At 35.7% G+C, this 23,834-nt stretch overlaps 1 protein-coding gene across 1 annotated transcript in view; it reads right to left on the bottom strand.

Moving 5' to 3' along the window:
- Positions 1-23,834, bottom strand: part of RXFP1 (relaxin family peptide receptor 1) — a 51,310-nt gene that overhangs the window by 19,939 nt on the left and 7,537 nt on the right. The window contains exons 2-3 of the mRNA XM_082760396.1: positions 13,984-14,139; positions 401-505 (exon numbers count right to left, since the gene is read on the bottom strand). Of these exons, the coding sequence (XP_082616522.1) occupies positions 401-505; positions 13,984-14,139 (261 nt within the window). The remainder of the gene's footprint in view (positions 1-400; positions 506-13,983; positions 14,140-23,834) is intronic.

Here is a 23,834-nt window from a genome sequence, read left to right on the forward strand (position 1 = left end):
TAACTTGGTGCTTGTAGTCGACAACTGTCAGAAAATCTATACAAACGGACAAAAGACTGTAGATGTGGACTAGGGTTCATCATTTGATGTGTGAAGAAGTGAATTGAAAAAACGTTGCCTTTAGTTCACTTTGAAAAATGTGTTTCATAGTCTTTCCAGCTGTATTAATACAGTTAGATAAACATTTATATTGCCTTCCTAATTGACATATATTTGGCAAACCTTCTTCAGAAAATGAGTCACTCTTATTGGAACAGAAATTAGCTTCAATGCATTTCTTAGTCTGAGACATTAATTTTACTACAATTTTACTACAAATGAAACCACACTGTATTTCTATTTTTGATAAGCATATTTGCAATGTATTTATTTCCAGGAATTATCAGTAATAACTACTTACAACACTCAGGTGTCTTGGTCTGAAATGCATACAGAGATTTCATTTTGTTGTACTTGTCCTTTGCATAATGCTTGTCAAATTGTAGAGACCATCCATTGTTGTCTTCTAATAAAAAAATAGTACACGCATTAGAAAAATAGCTTCACTAAGATTAGTAGCATCTATTTTTTTTTCCTCAGTTTTTATCTCAACAACATGATTTTTCCAGAAGATCTAATAGAACAGTAAATGACCTTGTCTTAATACGGCTGTCTAATCAACAGTATGTACTGAGATTAAAAATTGCTCAGTAGGAGCATCTTCTGATACCTTCAACAATTCAATATTTCTGTGACAGTTGCACACACATACAAAAAGGTAATTTACTTCAGAACTTTTTGTCTACACAGAATTCTAATAACAGTAAGCAATCTTATTTTCCTACCTCCTTAAGTGTGCAGGTTTGTCATTTCGTCCAGGAAAGCTTAAATGATTACTATGATTTTGACCACTTCTTTCACAGCACCACTTCAGCCTAAAATCTATTTCCTGAAAATCTAAATGAAGGCCAAGTGAACAGTGCTTTTCAAGAGAATGTGTGCCATGTTGTAACATATTCAAGCCAGTATGTCTAAGTTAAGCTCAATGTGCATCTTCTTAAGCAAAGCATTATTCCATACCAGTTTGGTCCTTGTGCAAATACTTGAAGAGAGTGCATTATGGCCATAAAGGTGAAAAATAAAGGAGAGATCTTTCGGTTCCTTCCCACAAATGAGGATTTCCAGGTACAGTGGTGCTGGAAATAATTCCAGATCTATTTCTTTGATGTCTATGGTGTATCTGGCATCTGTAAATAACTGATGATGTAGCCACTTCCAAAACAGGAATGGAAAACATAACAACAAACAAATAAACAAACAAGCAAGCAAACATAATAATAATAATAATAAAACTTGCTTGTGACAACTGTGGTCTGATTTTTGTTTTACTAGTTTTAGTCCAACTTTTCAGCTCTGACAACGCCCACACCTTTTTAGTTTAAAGCATCTCATTTGCACAGATTTGTACCAGTAGCAGAAATGCTCCTTAGAATGACACTCACTAGCTGGTGAGGTGAAGCATCAGTGGTAATTGGAAGCATTATTTTGTAATGATACCTACTGTCAAACATTCACATGTTGTTTGAAAACCCTGAGAAGGGCTCTGCTGAGCTTGTTGTTACTGTCTTACTTTCACTTTTATAATATGCCATCAATGGTCTTCCCCCTGTATATTAAAAGTTTAGTTATACTTAAATACCATTCCTCATGGACATTTATCTATGAATGTTTATATTCAAGTAAGCATTACTATTGTATCTACCATCTTGAAAATAGGTAGGCAGAAATTAAATATATTTATACCTTTGTCCTCTCTCCCATTCTGAAATGGCATCTCATTCTTCATGCCACATTACAACTCAACTGTTTCTTCAGATAGGCAGGGAAATTATTCTACTCTGAAAGCATCTCCTTAAACCTACCTGTGGAGCGTCGGCAGATGGAGCTGTTCTGAGAGCCAACTGCCTAAACTGAAAAGATGTACTATCAATTATAGTTAACGGATATTTTGAAAGATTAGGAACTTCAGGCAAACTATCTTTTATGTAGTTATTAATTTGTTATGCATAAATTAAAACGATTGAAGATTTGAGGCAGAAAGAAAACGCTGTCTTCAGGAATTGCTCTATTAAGAGAAAAGACTTGAAAAGTGCCTTAACTTGAGAATCCATGTGAACCAGACTACGCCCTGCAAGAATGTCAACTTCTCACCCAGAGAAGGCACTTAAGCACATTTTATTAATTTCCTTGAGAGCACCTGGTATCCACTGATCCATTAGCAATTTTGCCGGTCAGATCATTAAGCTGATTTTCAGCAGCAGCCCAATGCATTTTGGACAAAATGAAAGCAGTTTGCAAATCTGCAGATAAATGGCTCTGCAGAAAATACTCAGCAGAAGTTCAGTTTTAGGACCACTTTACAAACTTGTAGTATGGAATCTGTAATTGATGAAATGAGGGAAACAGATCCTACGTCAAGCAGTGTCTTATAAACCTGCTGTTCTGTAGTTAGGGCTGTAATGGGTCTTCCCTACCACTATTTCTGAATATATTGTTTTAAGGAACGGATCCTTTAGCTTTCATTTGCAAAACTGGACCCAACAACTGGGACGTGAAACACCTACAAAAATATTATGCATACAGAGGAGGTAAGATTTGGGATGAATATCTCACTGCAGATTGTAAAATAGAGATTTGTAAAGATATATTAAAACTGAGTTTATTCTCAGAGCATAATCAGAGCACATAAATACTTTGCAGTCAGGAATACAGTCTCAAAATACAGAATTTCTAATCCATAATTAGAATTATAGTGAAGTTTGGACAATTAACCATTTAGATTCTGACTAAATAGCTAAAGGCCATAAATGCTAATACTCTTGTAAGCCAATGGATGTATAAAGTATCATTTTTTCGGTATTTCTCTGCTTCTGATGCTAAAGAGTGGATAGATGAAATTTTATTCCACCCTTTAACATGTTTAAAATGCTTTGCCACTTGATAAAGAATTTACAAAAGGTGACCATCACTGCAGTTCATATTTGCAGAGAGAAAGTATGAGCAGTGCCTCCTACATTAACAGGAATGAGGGAGCAGTTTGCTATGAAGTGGAAGTGCACTAGTGGTTTCAAGGAAACCAGGAGACAGCTGTGTATTTTTGGGTGGCCATGAAAGGAAAGGGGGGGAAAAAAAAAAGCAAAAATAAGAGAGAAGATGGATTATTTTGTACTGGAACCATTCCATCTGTCTAGAGTTTCTGGTCAGTTCATTTTACATAATAGGTTTTTCTTATGGCATTGTTTTTACCTGCCTTTTACTAGAAATACAAAGGAATGTCTGACTATAACAAACCAGGTTATTCAAAGTTTTCTGACCCTCAAAAACGTTTAGTTTGGGCCAAGTTTTGTGCCTTTATTTTGCGTGAACTGAATCACAGATGAATGTATTATGTAAATAACTATATTTAGTACAACCATGCAGTGAAGCGCTGAATGCCAGAACTGCAAATCACTTTGTGATTGTTTAGGGTTTATATGGTAGGTTTGTGACCTGTTTACCACTATTGAGATGAGGTTCTCCAAACTGTTTAAGAAATGACTGGTAATAGTAGTGGTCTCGAAATCCCAAATCTATCATTTGGGGAGTACAGCTCAGATGAGAAATTACTTTTTCCTGAGCCAGTTTTAAAATAGATTATGTTGGCTGCACTTCTGTAAAAATGAGATCTGAGAAAACAAGGCATCAGTGAATCTTCCACATGTGGAATAAATGAAATAAGTAATTGTAAACTTGACTAATCTGAATGCAGATTAATGCACTGTTCCTTGCTAGAAGTTGTCACCTACTATTTCTGATGGGAATGAAAATGAAAGAGTATGTTAATCTTGACAAACTTCACATTTGAATAATCCTTTCAATGACAAATCCAATAAAAACCAATAAATCTTCTTTGCTCAATTAAAAATACAACTGTTATTATTTAGTAAGGATCTTGTAAAAAGAACATAATCTATACAATTTTCTCCTTCCCTTGGCCATGTCTTCATGGGCTATTATGCAGAGAAGTGACATCAGTTAAATGCATAAGCACTGCTGCCTGCCATTCTAAAGAGCCACTGGGTCACCCTTCAATTTTGCCTTTGCTTTTAATGGTCACAACCCACAGATGTACTTCTCTCTGGCATTTATTTAAATATACTTTCTCTTGCTGTAAGAAATTACTTCAGGCTTTTCACAAAAATACCTTTTAGTACAATGAGGAAAACCTGTAATCTTTAGACAAAAATGCAGGAGCAACACCTTTTAAAACATGCACAGATGAAGAAATATAATTGCCCTTTTCCAGTGCTGGGATATGCCGATACATTCTAATAACTTATAGTAAAACCAAAACTGTATTGAGATTTTACAGAGTGAAGTGTTGCAGCGCCTGGAACATTTGACTCTGGAAGTAAATTTCACATCCCCAGGTTAGATACCCAGGTGGAGAAAATGAAGTACCTAAAAACTGGGCACTTACCTGTCATGGTAAAGCCAATTTAACAGATACCAAAAGTTACTGCACTTTGTCTGCTTCCTGTACCTGCTGATTAATTTAAGTATAACTTGCCTGCTTATATGTGACAATGTAATAACAAAACAAACAAACAAAAAACCCCACCAACAACAGGAATTAAATCAATTCAAATAAGGTTTACACTTTTTTGGATGAGCTAGATTTCCTGCTCACATGAGTTTATTCTTGATTTTAAGATAACTTAATTAATCTGCAACTTTTAAGAAAATAAGCAGGCTCAAATTTCCAAAAGATAAATGTCTTCTCAATATTGTACTTTTATTCCTGTAAAACACTTGCACAAGGGAGTTTTCTAGTTTATATAACGGAACATTTAATCTAAATACATTATTTCAATTTTCTCTTTTGTTTTTCTGGGCCTATTTTCCATTTTTGAAATAAATGTGATAAAGTAAATAAGGTAACTACATAAATACATCTATAAAAACTTGTGTTGCTCAAAAGCTCCCTTAGCAGTCAGCCATGACGTTGGAGACCAGAAGAGACAAAAGTCTAGTGAAATATTAAAGTTCCACTTTGTTATCAACAACCTTTAAAGATATTAACAAAGAAGTTGATTAAAAGCCTCAAGAGCTTCAAAGCTATTAAATTTGTTGATAGCTTACATCAGTGTAAATCTAATTATTTCAATGCCACGTAATGTGAATGAATGGCAATGAAAAAAAAATAATAAAAATTTGGCCGTATATAATCAAAGAATGGGTTAGGTTGGAAGGGACCTTAAAGATGACCTAGTTCCAACTCCCCACCATGAACAGGAACACCTCCCACCAGACCAGGTTGCCCAAAGCCCCATTCAGCCTGGCCTTGAACACCTCCAGGGATGGGACATCCACAGCTTCTCTGGGCAACCTGTGCCAGTGCCTCACCAATACCACAGTAAAAATTTTCTTCCTAATATCTAATCTAACTCTATCCTCATTCAGTTTAAAGACATTACCCCTTGTCTAGACTCCTTGACCAAGAGTCCCTCCCCAGCTTTCCTGTAGACCTCCTTTAGGTACTGGAAGGCTGCTGTAAGGTCTCTGTGGAGTCTTCTCTTGCCCAAGCTGAAGAATTGTAACTCCCTCAGCGTGCCTTCACAGGAGAGGTACTCCAGCATTCGATCATCCTCACGGACCTCCTATGGAGCTTCTCTAACTGGTCCATGTCCTTCGTGTGCTGGAGTCTCCCGAGCTGAATGCAGCACTCCAGGTGGGGGCCTCACACAGGTGGAGTAGAGAAGGACAATCACCTCCCTTGCCCTGCTAGCTGTACTTTTTTTGATGCAGCCCAGGACATGGTTGGCTTTCTGAACTGCAAGCACACACTGCTGGCTCATGGAGAGCTTCTCATCAACCAACACCCCCAGGTCCTTCTCTCAATCCATTCTCCATCCAGCCTGTATTTGTGTTTGGGATTGCCCTGACCCAAGCGCAGGATCTTGCGCTCGGTCTTGTTGGACTGATTCAGACGGGCCTATCTCTCAAGCCTGTCAATATCCCTCCGGATGGCATCACTACCCTGCAACGTGCCAACAGCACTACTATATACAACTCTTGTATTACATGCAACTACATATATAAAACATTTCCATGTGAAGCTCAAAAATTTGATCTTTTGCCAATTATATGTTACCTTCTGAACATGCCTCTGACCTCCAAGTGTTTTCTTTTTGCTTTATAAACAGAATTTACAATCTAGGGCTCAAACATGAATTTTGTCTCATAAAATTAAAAAATGAGATTTAAATGTAAGTACAATAGAAAAAAATACTATGCCATGAAAACATGAGATAAATATATGATCATTCATTATTAGTTTAAATTTGAAAAATAGACTTGTCAAGCTTGCTTGCAATGTTTTGAGGCAAAAATGGGAAACTTATATTCTCTGAAATTTCCTATCCCTTATGAGCAATCATGTAATATTAAAGCATATATCTTTTGCGTAGATGGTTTCAAACATCCCATACAAATTTAGATTTCTGCTATGGAAATGTAGAATATGATTTAACAAATCTCTAGCACTGCAATAATTCTATAATATTTTACAGACCTTCAAAGAAACATACATGAAAACACTATGACAACTATACAGAATTTCACTGCTTTCAACCTGTTCAATTTTATACGCCCTTTTTAAAGGAGGCAGTATAACTTATTTAGCAAGGCAACCTGCTGATTGCATCGTCCCCAGTAACAGGTCAGGCCTGTGCTTCTAAGAGGCAAATATGTGCCAGACTTCAAACAGCCTGCTGCCTCAGTTCTTTCTGAAATTCATATTTGTGACTTCCATTGTATATGCAGCCTATGAGCTACAGAGACCTTAACGAATATCCATAAGTGAACTTTAGATTTGGGGAGGTGAATGCTGCCTTTTGTTCTGAGACCTCTTAGGCCTGGGAGCAAAACAATGGTAAGTGCAATTAGCCAGTGAAGAACTCCTCCGGAGAGTCACAAAACATCTTAAATTAAATCTGCATGCCTGTTCTTGCTTCACTGGACTGGAAAAATGTGGCTATGACACTGTGATTAAAAAACAAATGCACACATACTACAATCACTGCCTAACTGCCAAAAAAACAGTTTTGCAGAACTATCAGCAAAATTGTCCAGAAGCCAAATTTCTTAACACTGAAGAAACTTGTGCTCTCAAAATAGCTCAGGCTACTTTGCTCTATTAAGTACTACATAATTAAAGACCCTGCTAGCAAAAAAAAAGATAAAATACCGTAGCATGGTGCTCTTTCTATTCCCTTCCTTTTTATTCTTGCTAGTAAGTTCTAGTCAGATATGCAATACTAGCTGATGCTTTTCCAATGCCCCGTTCATGATGAAAGGATCCAGTCTACAGAGGTGCAAACGATTAGGCACAATGCATGCAGATTTGTAAGTGGATATGATTGCTGAAGCGTTTGTATTTTTAACATTTTTTACTTTAAAATATTTTTTATCCTACTTGTGGTATTGGCACATAACCATTTAGTCTAGAGATTTGCTAGTAATAAATTAAGAGTCTGTTTCAACAACCAGTTTCAAGATGGAATATAAGAACAAGTCAATAGTGTGAAACAACAGTAAACCTAACTTTAAGCAAAGTATAAAGCATATCCACTCTACCAGAAATTAAGTCTAAGAGAAAAATTAAGGCATTTAATTATGAGAGTTATGTGTCACAGACTACATGGGAAGATACTGTATTTTATATCTGGTGTTTCTGTGACAGGTTGCAGATCGCAATCTAGACTTCATCCCATTTAGAGAAAAAAATCACTGCTAGAACAGCGTTTCCAAAAATCTTATCCAGTGGTATTTAGAAATGCTAGCACATGAGTCACAAACATTTTCTGAAATATCTGAGCTTTTTATTAGTTTCCTAATTTAGGTAAGTTATGAATCTTTGCTCACTGATGTCAGTGGTCAGTGGGAGCCTGTCCATTGATTTTAGTGGAGTCAGTCCAGATCACTTCTCACTAGGCTGAGCCTTATTTCATAAGACATGTTGTGATCAAAAGCCCAGGAGGTATGACTGATGGTTTTATGTTGGTCTTATTGTTTGCATTTTAAATTTAGAACAGAACATCGTAAATCCAATAACTACAAAGATTTAGACTGCATTATCAAACCCTAATTGAAGTTAGGAAAAAGTTGTAAATCTGAAAGTGGAAGGACTATTTATAAAGGTATGGCTGCACCTGTACTTTGTATTCAAGGGATTTTCAGAGCCTGTAACTACAGGATGCTGACACATAGTGCTAAATGGATCTGAGACAAACCAGTAGGGCTTCCTCTTAGACTTCAAAAAATATCATAACATGTGCTTTCAACTTGCCCAGGTAGAATGTAACATTCAGAGTTTCCTCTGAAAGGAGAAAAGCTCAGTACCTTTTGAGATCTGATTACATTTCTATATTTCTCCACGTACAGTTGTGTACCAAACTAAATTCAAGCACTGATGGCTGGTTTAGGAACAAGAAAACTGAGGTAAGTTGCATGGTTATTATTTACTGCAACGTTTCTCAACGTATTCCATTCACTGGCTTCATATTAGTAAAACAACTAGTTTACATGTAGGATGATCAAATCATGCTGATTATGGGGGGAGTATTATGGTCAACTGCAACAAAGATCTAGGAAGATCACACAGGAGGAACAGATTTTCAGTCCTACAATGATTTAAAATTTAACTGCATTGATAATTTTTGCAGAACTTTATAATTAACATGAGTACAAAATGATAAGTGACCTAGTGATGTATCTAGAGGAGATGATTACACAGAAGTTATTAGACTGATAACATTACACTTTTATCACTACATAATGATATAGTAAGAATATTTATTCAGAGAAAGCTGACTCTTATCTAGGATAGAAGTTTGCTCATTCAGCCCTCTAAGTGCAAAGAAGACTAATGAATTTATATATATATATATATATATATATATATATTAAGTGCTTAAATATAAGTTTCTAAATGTAAATACTTAATTGGGGAGTAGATTAAGGAAAAAAACTGTCTGAAGATACTCAGAGTTTGTATTTTGAAAACAAATATCCATAGATGATTACTGGCAACTTTGCTTGTCTTCTGTCCAAAGTTATAGAGTACATTTATGTTATGATTTAACTTTACATAAGTTTTTGCAATTTGTCATGTCAGAAATTGTTCATATAAACAAACGTGGAGTCAGTGAAAACTACATCACAAACACTGCTCTATTATGTTTGTTTTGTATTAAACAACTGCTGTTTTTATCTGTTGTTGTTGGTTTTGCTTAGCATATCATTAAGTATCACTGTCAAACCAGAGATTAAAAAATGCTTCTCTCCACACATAAGTACTGGGGAATACGTAATGTGGCACTTTTAATATGCCATTGAGCTTCAAAGAGCTTTGCCCAGAGCTAGGTTAGGGTACATTAGCAGTAACATTGCAGCAAAGTCTTCAGTGTGAGAAATACTTTTTATTCTACCTGTTTTAGGAACAATTCCCGTATCACTGTTACCAAAGTATTAGCCAAGCAGAATTGGTGATTATGCCTAGTATTTATCCTTCCTAATTATTTAAAAAAGCAGTGAAAATGAAAAAAATCCATCTACAAACATTAAGTAGCCACAAAACCAAATGGGACAAATACTCTTAAACTCATGCTGCTTTGCCAACTTGAGCTTTAGTTAAGCTTGGGCATAGAAGGATGCTGGAATTGCTACCATTTTTCCACAGTTTAGGTTTTGCTAACAGATACAAAAATAACTCCAAGTGAAATGTGATAAAGGCTGAACTGGTAGACATCACACTTGGCCATTTTATGAAGAACTCAATGCTTCAGAAGGATAAGTATGGGGTGGAAGAGCAGAGAACAATTTACTGCCACATTCAGCCTTAGAAAGGAAAATTCCTCGAGGCCATAAGCTTTTATGATGAATGATAAAACTTTAAATAAATCATTTTTATTTAAAAATATCATCTTTATGGCAAATTTGCAGAGCCTCCCGCTTTGACTTGATGGACTATGTTTTCAATTTCAAAAGCTAAGATTATATTTTCCATGCATGTTTAAGGTTATCTAGTGATAGTTTGAAAAGAACCTCTCATCACTTAGGGCATGATAAATTGCTACTCTGCTCTTATTGCTGTTTACTATATTGCCTCAAGCTCTTTCCCATCAGAATATCGCACATATTTTTTTATTGGCTGGAAATCCAACTGGGTGAAAAAGGCATATGAGTTTTCAAACACAAGTGGCTTCATTTTACTGTAACCTACTGGGTACAGTTCCCCCCTTCCCAGAATGGGTGGGAAGTGGAAGAAATGGTGAAGTTGACCTCATCAGTAGGATATCCATACCCTGAGGTTAAGCCCTACCATGGCAGTCTCAGATCTGTTTCTGACTCTGCCTATGATCCTAATTTCATGTCACATCACTTCTCTGTACCTGGGTTGAACAAGAACTGCAATTACTGCACATCTGAAAACATCTATCAATGAGGAATCAGTTTTGTTTCAAATAATTATTATCATGTTTTACTGTTATGGGGTATGCAGTGCATGAACCAGGACTAATATGGCAAATCTCAAAGATTACAACAATAAATATCATTAGAAGAATGAAATGGGGACCTACAGAACTTTACTCAGGAAAAGAAGAAATGGACAGGATTGCTACAAGACACTTGGAATATTTAGTGAAATCTTTGCTTTTTTCAAATGTCTGTGGTATGCATTCAACATATTTGGGGCACAGAATATGTCAGTGTATAATTCGTTCATTGCACAATGAAGATCAAACAATTAAATAATAAAAGAGCAGTAATCCAGTAGGTTACTGGGCACACTGTAAACCATGTTGCTGATTAACCATATTGGATGTGGAGCTCTAAGATTCCAAGTTAAGTAATTAATTTGCAGGACCAGAATACTGAGACAGCTTTTGAATCACATTCTAATTGCCAGCTATAGAAGAAGAAACTAGGCCTTTTTGTTGCAATGACATTTAAAGACTTTTACAAAGCAACTCTCTCTCAGAAGATCTAAGTGTGCTTTTCATGCTAGTTGCTTCTCTGCTTCTTTAATACATTGATATTTCTTAAAAGTGCTATTTCTGTAATTGCTGTTGCTATTAATACTCAGCACACTTTGAGGCTACTATTGAACAGCTGGACTTTGGATTTTCTTATGTTCAGAGTACCTGTTTTTTCAAACAATTGTACCTATTTTTTTTTTGCAATAGCAGTATTATGATTTTCAAAAGAAGTGATTTTTTTTTTCTTTTCTTTTTCATCAGTATTGTCCTCTCCATCACAGAAAAGACTACTGTTCATATTTTTTTTTTTTTTGCTTTATCTCCTTATTTTATAATACTGCTCCAAGATACATGCAAGTCTTCACTATATTTTTCTGTAGGCTTAAGATAGTGCTTTATCATTAATGAAGACATCAATAGTGAAGTGGTTGCTGTAGCCTTACTTGAGACACATGAATATATATATTTGTATATACATAAATAACTTTTGAATACCTTTGAGGGTCTATACTGATTTTTTTCCATCCCCACATGTGCTGTGTTGAATGTTGTAGACTGACCACCTCAAAGCTCTTACTGAGATTTATGCAAGATGAAAGTGTACAAGAATTTAAAAGTTGAGCTACTTAATTAGAGTACCTTGTGGATTTCCAATGATGCTGCATAGGACAATTACTTCACTGGAATAATTTAATTTTGAATTGCTTTTCTGTAACCAGGAGCAATGACTTCAACTGAAAACTAGTTGCAAATTATACATATAAAAAAAAAAAAAAAGGTTAGAAAGAACCAGTTATTACTCCTGGCATAGGGCAGGCATACTAAAATGGTCCTGGGAAATGGCAGCAGAAAAATAGCTTCTTAGCTTCTTTGTCTTGGGAGCTAATCAGGGGGACTTCCTTTCTTGGATTTTAGGATGAATGGTTACTAAACAGAGGCCTATCCCCCAAAGATTTCCACATGTACTGCAGTGTAGGAGTGCTACAAACACCTCATCAGAACATTTTGTATTCTCAGGCAATGTAGTGACTCTTCCCTTATTCAAATAATAAAATTTGATGGCTACATCAGTTTTTGAGGAAACAATACTGCTGAGTATGACCTTGATGCATTACACAAAGCATGCATTTCCAAATGAGAATATGGGGTCAAGATACAAGAATAACACTAATAGCATGGATTTCTCAGGGAGTCAATACAATGACTCTTCATTTTTTATGACTTAGGCTTTCTGAAATTGTCTCTATCTCATTCTTGAATTACTATACTCAGAATTGGATTCAATATTGCAGCTGAATTGTCTTGCAGGCTCTGCTGTCCTGTATATCCCATTACAAAACTGTGTGTATCCTCACTTGATTGAGCTGTACACTTTCAGCAAGTCCTGGCACAGTAGGCTTTCTGGTACCATAAAGAAATGGAACATGCATAAACTAACTGTATAAGTAGTAACTTGTGCATAGAAAAATAACAGAAAAAGAACCAGTTTTGTTAGGATTTTGATTATTGGCAATGAAAAGTATGTTTAAGGCAGAAGCAAGTGTCATAAAACTAGAGAAAACTGCAGGTCCATTAAATGGGATTAGAATTAAAAGCAAGTTTGTATAGCCTAATATGCTAGAATTTGATAGGCATAAATGCTTGCACACAGACACAACAATCAGCTCCAAAAATATGCATTGAGAACAAGTGAGACTATTTTCAAAACTTCTTTCATTTTGCTGAGATAGTTAATGAAAAATACCTTTACCACATTTTGTTTCAAACTCTATCTTTCTGAAAATTTCTTTTGGTATATGTATCTTTGAAGTTTCACTTCATTTTTTTTCTTTTTCTTTTGTTGGTTCCATGCACAGTTCTGATGGCAGCGTGCCTGGCTGGAGCAGGCAGACAGTTCACCTGCTTCGCTCCGTGGAGATGGAGGCAGGGTGTGCAGCAGAGCACTGTACATCTGGCTGCCCTCCACTGCTACAGGCAAGCTACTCAGGAATAGGAAGTCTGGTTTCCCGATCTGCCAGGGATGAGAAGTTCTGGAGTGTAGCTCTGAAAGCATCCAGGCTGTTATTAAGTTGACAATAAGATGTGCTAGGGCTGCTTTTCTCTCCCTGCAGCCACAGCTCTCAACCAAATTGCTAAGCTCTCACAAAACACACAGAAGCATTTCCCAGACTATCCCTGGCCTGTGCTACCCTCCAAACAGTGTCCAGCCACTGCATGAGAGATACTGTTCAGCACAGACTAAAGTTGTGCCCAGGCCATGCTGTCTTTTTGTGAGCATGGCAAGTGCCTGTGCAGAGTCCATGTCCTGACTCTGCTCAGTTTGCAGCTGAGGTAAAACCCACGAACCAGCCAGGTTCATGGCTATCATCCAGCAGGGCCAGGAGTGACATGGGCAGGCAGCAGTGGCCTGTTTGCGTTCATTTACTCAGATTTCAACACTTCCAAAACACAAAGCCTGGTAGCAGTGTAGCTTGCAGAACACACACAATCACAGTTTTGTTTTTCCCTCTGCATTAGGACATGAAAGCTTTTTGGCAAACCTTGAAAATTCTTCTAACTTACTCTTCCCAGACAGCTTTAAGATCTATCAAGCATAAAAAACTCTGTCAGCTTGTACGTCCACCTTTCCTCAGCAGGGATCTTTGCTAGATCACATGCACACATATGTACAAATCAAAACAATACATTCAAATAAGTTCAAAGCATGGATACAATTGGATAAACTTACACAAGATGCAAACAAAAAATGTGGTCCTTTCTTCCTAGGAAATGGCATGTAGGGTGGTTTTATCAGCTAAAACAAATACCTTCTATATCCTCTGCAATACATGTACCTTTCTTATTGCTAATACTCTGCAAACCCCCAGTTGATATGAACAGTTTCAGTGACTGTCAGAACCAAAGTAAAGTCTTAACTACGTACCACAGTTGTCTTCATCAGCATGATTCCCACAGTCATCCTCACCGTTACAGTGAAGTTGTTGGGGCAAGCACTTGGTGATATTGCCACATGGAAAATAGCCCAGGGGGCAGGTGGCACCGCCTCCAGAAACATGATCTTCCAAGGAGTCACAAATGACTAAACAGACACAGAAAGAATATGCTTACTTTGAGATATGCTCTTAATGTATAAAGATTGTTGGGATTATGCTTTTATATTTACTCATTTGCATTTGAATGTGAATATCAAGTGATAAATACATATTAGTTCTTTGGACATGCAATTACAAGAGTATATTAAGTACTGTTAACTTGGCAAGAAACATTTATATCATAAGCTAATTAATATTTGCTTTGATATAAAGCAACCAGGTAATTCCTCCCAACGCATCCTAGTAATAAGATGGAAGTGCTAATCATACAAGAGAAATGACCTAAGGCCACTATTTAAAAGGATAGCTTTGCTTTGCACTAGAAATTAATTTATTATAGTAATATGCCAGATAAGCTATGTAGATATGGATTATATTAATTTGTACTGAAATTTCAGCCCCAGATAGATAAGTCCTTTTTGTACAAAGTCAAAATTATATATTTTAAAATGTATTCTAATTTTAAAGCAATTAATGAATGTAGACTGATCAAGGATCAAAGCACAAGGAAAGTAAGCTCAAATCTGTGACATAGCTTTGTTGAAGAACGACTAAGGATTCTTCTCATCCCCCATTCCTCTGCTCTCTGTACTCCAGCAGCTTCAGTTCCTCACATCTGCAGATGCATGATGTCTTACCAGTCCCTTCAGTGCAACTGAGGGACAAATTCTGCTGCCACCAACAATTTGTTTCCATGATAAGCACAGTTGGTCTACAAGCTGCTTTTGTAATGGTTTGCAGAGTGTCAGCTTGAATTTCCTAATGTACAAGATCAACTTCTTTCCATGAGCATTTGATGGAGAGGGCTTGAAATTGCTCTAGAATGCAATTGGTTAAGTTTCTAGTATATTGGAAAGAGAGAAAAGCATCATCAGCCCACAACGTTACTTAGTGCTCTTCCAGCTTCCAAAGCTTCAGCAACCCTAACCACTGAAGTACCATTCTGCAAAGGTTTGCTATTTAAATTTTGAAGTACTTTCAAATAAAATAAAATAAAACCAGATAGTCATTATAGTTAACTTTTGACTTAGTGGATGCTGTAACAGAGGACTCAAGTTCCATACAAATTATATTTTAAGTTCCATTGCAATCTTAGACCACTTGAATATAAACTTCACCAGCTGTGATGGGATGCTTGTTTCAGAAGTGGCAATATACTGTTTGAACATGCAACTGTTTTTCCAGGCTATTTTCATAAGTCAAGATATGAGTCTTTTATATAACTTTTTCAGTTTAACTAGGAACATGTTATTATACAACATCCAATTTTAGTCCTCATTTTTCTCCTACACTAAGGGAATCACCTGAAAGTAAATTAAGTACTTCAAATTCATAAGAAATCTCTTCTGGAAGAACTTTCAACTGTTAAGCCCTTGACAATGTTTACAACTGTTGAAAACTGAAACACAAGAGCAGTAGCAGGAGGAAATTCTGAGATAAATATTTTGTTATTCACATATGCACAGAGTTGTCTTTGCTATTAGAAGCATCCCACATTGAAAGCCCTATATTCCAGCTAACAATCACTGTATGGTTTTTGAAATTTGAATTATTTTGCTTTTATGCACCACTCTATAACTTATGTAATGACTTAAATGTTTTAGGAATTATGCTTTAGGTCCCTAACCCTCCTATACACAGGTACCTTAAAATAAGGCTATATTCTAATCCCAGCATGAATTCATTGCACATTGTTCCCTGCAGTTCTGTGCTCATATTCATAACGTTTTGTTTAACTTTTTCCACACAACAATAATTAGCGAACAATTTTATGCTGATATAATGATACAATATTAAGCAAACAGGCACATGTGGTACTTAATGCCTAAAGTCTCATGCTGGCAAAAAGTAAAAATCACAGACAACTGAGGCTCCCTTCAGTGCAGTTATCTGTCACAATTTGACAACTGAGATACCTGGTTTGAAACACCAATGTGAAAAAACAAATGGAAATGAAAAACAACACAAAACAAAAACAAACAAACAAAAAAACCCCTCTACATTTTGTCAAGTTGTTTTCACTACACACTGGAGAGATATTGAGACTGAGCTGAACATTGCACTTACAGGGGTTGATGCCTATACAGTTTAAATTGCAAATAATGGCATTTATCTTCTCACAGCAGCATTCAGTGGACTTTCATAGTGTTTTCTAGAAAGTATTATTTAGTTAAATGGCATTAATTCCTGAACGAATTAATGAATATTTTCTGTCACAGTTCAAAAATAATTCTTTGTGAAAGAGTAAACACAGTAAGGGATTGTGTAATTTTATGAATTCTCTGGAAATGCATAGCCTTATGACACCTATTCTGAATCGCTGAATCACTTGTTCTGGGCTACAGAGGATTACTCTGGCATGTAAATATCTGACTGGGAAGGAAGATATCAAGGCATCAACACTTAACAGCATCATCCAAGTCTAACCATTGAAAGTACTGGTCTTTGTCCACTGACTTGTTAAGGTCATTTTGTTTATGCGAAAAAAGACAGAAGTTTGAGCCCTGCAGATCACAGCAGATTTATGAATGGAAAACCCCCAAGCCTCTGGGGAAATATTTGGCAAACTTGACAAAGGTAGGGAGGAGGTAAGAAAGTAAAATCCACTGTAAAATGCTAGACAATATTCAAATGTTTATTTTTTGGATTAAGGGAATTTAAACAGTATTTTATATGTGAGTAAAATAAAGAGAGCATGGCAACAACAGCAACAAAAAAAAATCTATGCTTCTTATTTTGCACATACAGACTGTTCTGACACTGGAGTTTATCACGTCAGGATAATCTATCTTACTGTCTTTATCATGCAATATTAAAGGTGTCAACCTGTTACTCATTTTCCAATATAAGGAAATTGAACCACTCTTCTGATAGCTCATGTTTCATTGACCTGTCTTTTCAGCTGCTAAACTTCCTGATTGAACAGCTCTAAAATTATTGATTAAAGATTATTTCATCATGTCACTAGCTATCTCAGTGTTAAATCAAAAAAAAAAAAAAAAAAAAAAAAAAGTTATTTTGTGCTCTCTCAGCTTTGCTTCTTACAGCCAAGTTAGCACTAAAAGCATGAGACCATATAACACAAAAGAAGTACCGTCAGCAAAACATATAAACAATTAACTTGGCTTAAAAATATAAACAATTTCTGTTTTATAATGAGCAAATTTGGGCCAATACTGTGATCTTCCACAGCTGACAGAGGAGGACTGATGTCCTTCAGAGAAATGGCAAACTGTGCAGCAGACAGACAGATAAAGGAAGATAAAAATTTTAAATGTGTATCAAGAATTTAACTACAAAGGTAAAAGCTAGTTAAAAGGAGGAACTCAGGACAGATTTGTTTAGGCCTCAATAGTGAGGATGAAAAGTATACATCTGTGACTGATCTGAAAAGCAAAAAGATTGCTTTTACAGATATTCCAAGAAAAAAACAAAAACAAACACCACAAAACACATATATCCTATGTAAAACCACCTCTTGCTCTCCCAGTGACATAGAGATAATTTCACGTATTTCAGCATTTTTTTCTCAGAATGATCAGAGTAAATATTAAAATATTTGCAGTGTTCCTAGAACAAATGGAAAAGACAGGTGAAGTGGTATCAATACAAACGGCAGAACCAGGAACAACCTGTCAAGATGCTTTCTGTCTCTTTACAGGGTAATGTTCCAGAGACTAGTACATGTTCATGATCCTGCAAATCCCAATCTGACTGTTTCTGACTGTCATGTACTTTGCAGTCTCCCTCACTGCCCCCAGTCCGAATTCTTCTCAAGCTTTAATAAAGAAAACAAGAGAATACGTCATGCACCTTTTAAGCTAGTCCAGACCTGATGTTTTGAGGCACTTATTGCTAAGGCACTCATCCATGACCTTTCCTTTACCTTGAAGAACGCAGATAACTCTTGAAAGTCTTGAAAACACAAGACTAATTTAACACTGCTGAAGTTTTCCCTTTTAAAAGGAATAAGCCAAAGCTGGCTTGTCATCTAGTTAAGATGACAAAACTGTCTCCTCTAGAGATGCAGAAACACTGAGGAAAGAACACAACAACCTCTCTTCAAGATCTTATAAGAAGAAACCAAGAAGAGAACATATTTGGGAAAGAACGAGATATTCTCAGGAGAACATAGCTTTCCTTCAAACTGATCCATCAACTCACTATTTCTGTGCATTCTTTAAAAACAAACAAACAAACAAAAAAAACAACAACACAAAACTACACGAACTCTAGGAAATAGGTAGTAGGTCACAAATGGTATTTGAAAAGCCAAGAAAGAGATGTGCACTAGAAGAAGAAGAAAATAATGCAGTCACTTGTAGCTTCCATAAAAAAAAAAAGGGACTTGGTCATGGAAAAAGACTGGGCTGATTAGACAGAACAGTTAAACTAATGAAAGCAGCGTGACTCACTGCTTGGTACTTGCTAGTCACATGAGTCTCAGTTGTGTTACTGGAGGTTCAAATAAGGACATATCATGATAGCAGGAAAATATTTCTATATTTTCCAAAATTATAATCAAGTGAAGACCCACTGTCAGGAGTCCAAAATGACTCTCAAATGCCATCACCCAAGTTAGCTAATATGTTTGTCTTCACTTGGAATAAGTTATCAGTTTGAAAGTGTGGAGGGTGAGGAAATCCAACTATTTTTAAAAAGTCTGAAAAGATTACAAGGACTGACAAATGATCGTGGTGTTGAAGAATACACCCTGTACTTAGTATAATGGAAAGTTATTTTACTAGGGCTACAAAAGCCCTAGTTTTCCAGAGCCTAATGTAAATTTATCAAACGGGGAGGCTTCCCTCCCCCTCCCCCCCCCCCCCCATTTTATCTGTTGCTAGTACTGTACTTCTATATGCATTGGCAAACAGGCTAGAGCAAGAAAAATCTGAACATTTTATTTTGAAACGGCTGTTTTGAAACAGAATATTTCCTTTGTCTTAAACAGAAGAGTCAACAAAGAAAATGTTAAAGTTGAAATTGATTTTACCTGTCATTTCTGTTCTAGCCTGAACACTTCAAGATGACAGGAGATTAAAAAAATTCTTTTTTGCTGAAAGTTATTTGAAGGGCCCATGAACTGGCTTTCAAAAACCTTTAGCATGATATAAAGGAGGAGAACTCATAGGACTGTAACCTTTATTTTCAAAGATACGTCATCAGAATAAGGCTATAAAGCAGGTTTATAACTGAGTTCCTTTAGTTTAAAAAAGGGGTAATTGATAATTGATGAAGAATAATAATGACAAGTTGTTGACCAAACAGAAGCATTTGAATTGCTATATGACAGGAAAAAAGATACAAGAAGATCTTACAAAGACAATAGATTTTTTTTTTTTTAATGAACTGTTCTCTGAATTTATTCTCTGAAGTTTCATCACAATAACAGCTAGAAGTACATGTAGATCATATCTAATTAATTATTTGCTCCAAATTACTCAGCTTCTTCCTATTAAGCAAGGAATTGTTTGGATCAATTTATGATAAAGACCAAGATAAGGTTAGTCCAGTTTCAGGATAAAGTATGAAATTAACATTTTTATGCTTTTACCTAACTTACTACAGCTTTGTCAGCGGAATGCATCTTTTTCAGCATCTAATTTTAAAGAAGTATCAACTTTGGGAGAGACTTTTTCAGGAAAAAGTTACTAATGATTTCTGTCACTGTGTGATGGGAATCCTATCGTATTAAAATTCTAGCTATTAACATAAAAAAACAGTAAGCAATTATATGAAAATAGAATCTGTTTTTAAAAAGTCTAAAAAACAGTTTTCACACTTGAATTTTAATGCTGTTAATATGTGCATTTGAAGTAACTTCTTTGGGCAAAAATCATTGACCAATACTCGCCTTGTTCTAGTGATGATAGATACTTTAACATTAATCCTGGAGGCCAAACATCAGTGGCTTAAAAAATTTCAACGTCTGTACAGGATCTCCACTGCCATGTTAATCAAACTGTTATCATTATGTTGCCTTTTCCTTAATTTGCTCATCTTCCCCTTTGCTAATTGTTCAGCCCTGATGTCTATAATTTATTCAGAATCTCAAATGGTTGCAACAATTTCATTTCTAAAACCCTACTCGTGCTTTTTATATTTTGGCTACTGCTACCAGAATTACAATTTTCAGTTGTATTGCAGTCCGTTTACGTTTACTTGACCATATCAGATATCATTCCAGGAACGCGCAGTACTTGAATTACACATAAGTTTACAACTAACTGTAGAAAACATTTGCTTTCACTAAACACAGTATAGAGCAAAGGAGTTTAGCAGAAAAGATGTATGTACAATGACTATTTTGCATGCTGATCTGGTCATTATCTTGGATTTTAATTTCATATTGTGTCTTTCCATCTTGCTGTGTATTTCAGAATGCCTTCATTTCAAGAGAAGTCTCCAAAGCTGCACAAAATTTGTACTATCTTTTGCAAAATATAGACTCCAATCTCATAGCAACATTACTGAAGCTAGTTATCAATTATGCCACAGCTAATTCAGTCTAATTAATCCAGCTATAGCACTGGAAGATCCTCTTTGTCGAACCGCCAGATAAATCAGCTTCAGGGCCAGAAACTGCAAGCAGAGCAATTCAGGCTGGTCACATGGCACCTTGCCAGAGGATTTGGCTCTACACCTTTTATTAATTTGTCTTTTTGTTCTGCTTACGGAGAACTTAGAACAAAAGGACTCTAATGCACAGCAAAGAGCTTAAAAAGCTACTATTATCTGAAAAAGCCCCAAAATGTAGTATAAATGAATTTTAACTGGAAACTCAAGTTTTGTAAGGCATTCCTAGAGGATGAAGGTTCAGCACAATGTCTGACACAGAGACACAGATTAACAAGCATTGACAAGCCTTTCTGCCAGTCCTCTTTCCCTCTTCTTCTCCCCAAATACACAGAACTGAAATGATGTGACTGTTATTTTGGTAAACAATCAGTTTTCTGGTTTTTGACATCAATTCCAAGGTAGGCTTTTATTTGCCCTACTGTGTTTTTTGTTTGTTTGCATTGGTATAACTCCTGTGATGTCACTAATTTCTGTTTCACAGTAGTGCAAAATCAAGGGTGGACAGATGAAACACTAGGGTTTTCTCTGGGTGGCTTTAGGCCTAGAAAAGTGAAGATACAAAAATGAAGTAAGTGTATTCAATACATGCAGCAGGTAGTACCATCCCACCTGTAAGACCCAGAAAGGCGTTAGCTAGCCATCAGACACAGGTCCCCTCTCAGAGACTGATTCTGTCTCACAGCCACTGTGGAGCAGGCTTGGGCTGGTTCTTCAAGGCCTGAAATCTGTTTCAAATAATCACTTTTTTCTCCTTTGCAATACCTCATTTATGAGTTTAAACACTTACATAAAAATAAATAAATAAATAAAATCTCTAGGCTTCACACCAGGAATAGTGTTTTTTGATACTTTGTAATACCAGGAAAAAATCTTATTTATCAGCATTTTTCCTAACTCCTACCATGCCTAATGGTATGCTAATGAAGTTTTTTCATTTATATCAGCAATCACATAATTTAAAATGTACTTTAGCCAAGAGGATCGAGAACACTTGGTTATCAATAAATTAGTGTCCCTCAAGCAACAATCACTCCTGACATCTGGATAACCAGCACTCTGAATTTAAATACCTAATGACAACGATGAGGGATTACTGGAGAGAAGTTCACTTCAGATGTGTTGCTTTGCATAAATTAACCTGATCAGCCATAAGTGATTGTAAAGTAAGCAAAACTGAAATACTGATTAGTGGAAACCAAACCATTCAAATTAACAAATAACAGATGTTTGTAATAGAGCTCTGAAGTTTCCATAAAGAAAGGCAGCTTTAGTTGATTTTCATAAAACACTGTTATGTACAGGAGAGAAAATCTTGTACATGGGTATTCATGCACCCATGCAGGCACAGAAGAAAGAAGAAAACTAGTAGATGAAGAAAAAGTACTCATAGTGAAGTCCTAATAGAAAGCTGCAACAAAAAAAAAAAAAAAAAAAAAAGAGTGAATGAAATCAGTAATGCAATGAACAGGGGATTTACTTGCTGTTACTCTAACTGTACAATAGTCTGAGAATCCATTATTTGAAAATGAGCATTAGAGCAAAGAATTGCGTGACCATCATTAACTGCTCATAACAGAAAACAATCTAAAAGGTCTTAATGTTTTGCCTAACATCTTAGGTCAAAATGGGAAAAAATGTCTTTTTTTTTTTTTTTTTTCTTTCTCTCCAACTGAAAATTGTGTGACTTAGCTGTAACTTCTTTTCCACATTTGGTATGTTCTTTTGATAGAAAAAAAAAAAAAAAAAAAAAAAAGAAGAAGAAAAAAATACTGGCATAATGAATACCTTGCCATATTGATGAAAAAGAACAGATTTAAGAACAGCCAGCCTGACTTTGGACTAAAGAAAGGGACCTGAGGAAGGGTGGTGGGAGATTTTATTTTCCCTTTCTCCATCTCTTACAGCTCTTTAGTCCCTTATTTTTCTACAGAGTGGCTTGAACTACGAAAGCTGCACATAACCCACACTTTCAGAAATCACAACATTTTTTGTCTTCTCTCAGGTAATACAAACTGAAACAAATCTTTTTAAAATAGAGTTAGTAATTCCGGTAAGATTCAGGTAAGCTTTCCCTAACTAGAACTCTAAACAGCGAGAGGAAAAAAAAGAATGTTTTGGGAATCTTACCCAAAGTATTTGAAATATGAAACATAGTCTGTTTTTTTTTTTGTTTGTTTGTTTGTTTTTGTTTTTGATTTGTTTGTTTTTTTTTTTCCTCCATTCTTTGTGCCTTTAAGAAAAGCTGAAAGGATTTTTATGATAGTTCTTACAATGGATTTAAGCCAGCATAACTTAAAATGAAGCTCTGAAGCATACTTAAGACTAATTTTGTAACAATAAAAACATATTCTTTCTTGGTAAGCCTGAGACAGGATTATCTGATATACTTTATTTATTCACATACTTTACTTACTAATAACAATTTATAACTATTAAGAATTCAAATTTAATATAGAACTACAAGTTCAGATTTAGGAGGTTGCTATAAATCTATGTGATTTCATCCTCTTAAAGTGTTATGAAATGCAATTCTCTTTTGTTCTATTTCTGAAGTAAAACAAATTGAAAATATTTTAGGGAATTTGCCTTTTAAGGGTTCATGTGACTACTTTGAGAAGAATAAGTTTGGGGAGACTATGCTTCAGTAAATGAATTCTTGGATTCCAGCTGATGAATATTTGGCTCAATTTAAAGAAATCACCTAATGTCTACTATCTTTTTATTATGAGTAAACATCATTTACCACTATTAATTGTGACGCTCCAGTTAAAGTGCTATAAATCAGAAGTTATCTCAAGCTCATAGGGTTTCTGACTTTGTTAAAGTGAATAGTGTTAGCTAGCTGACCAGCGATCAGAGACATCTGGTTTATTTCTTCCTTTGCAGGAAGAAAAAAAGTGCATGCAGATTAAGATTTCAAGATGAATCTTTAGATTATACAAAATCATTAACGTAAATATTAGCAGCATTAGCAGCACATAGGTGTAAGTTACATGGATATTAGTTGTTCACAATGAAGTTAGAAAAGATAATGCACCGAAAAGTCTGTCTCCATTGTAGATGCAGTTTGGCAAAACAATATATTTGCATAGGCTCCTGA

The sequence above is a fragment of the Aythya marila genome, assembly GCF_965140915.1.
Source record: "Aythya marila genome assembly, chromosome: 4".
Lineage (NCBI taxonomy): Eukaryota > Metazoa > Chordata > Aves > Anseriformes > Anatidae > Aythya > Aythya marila.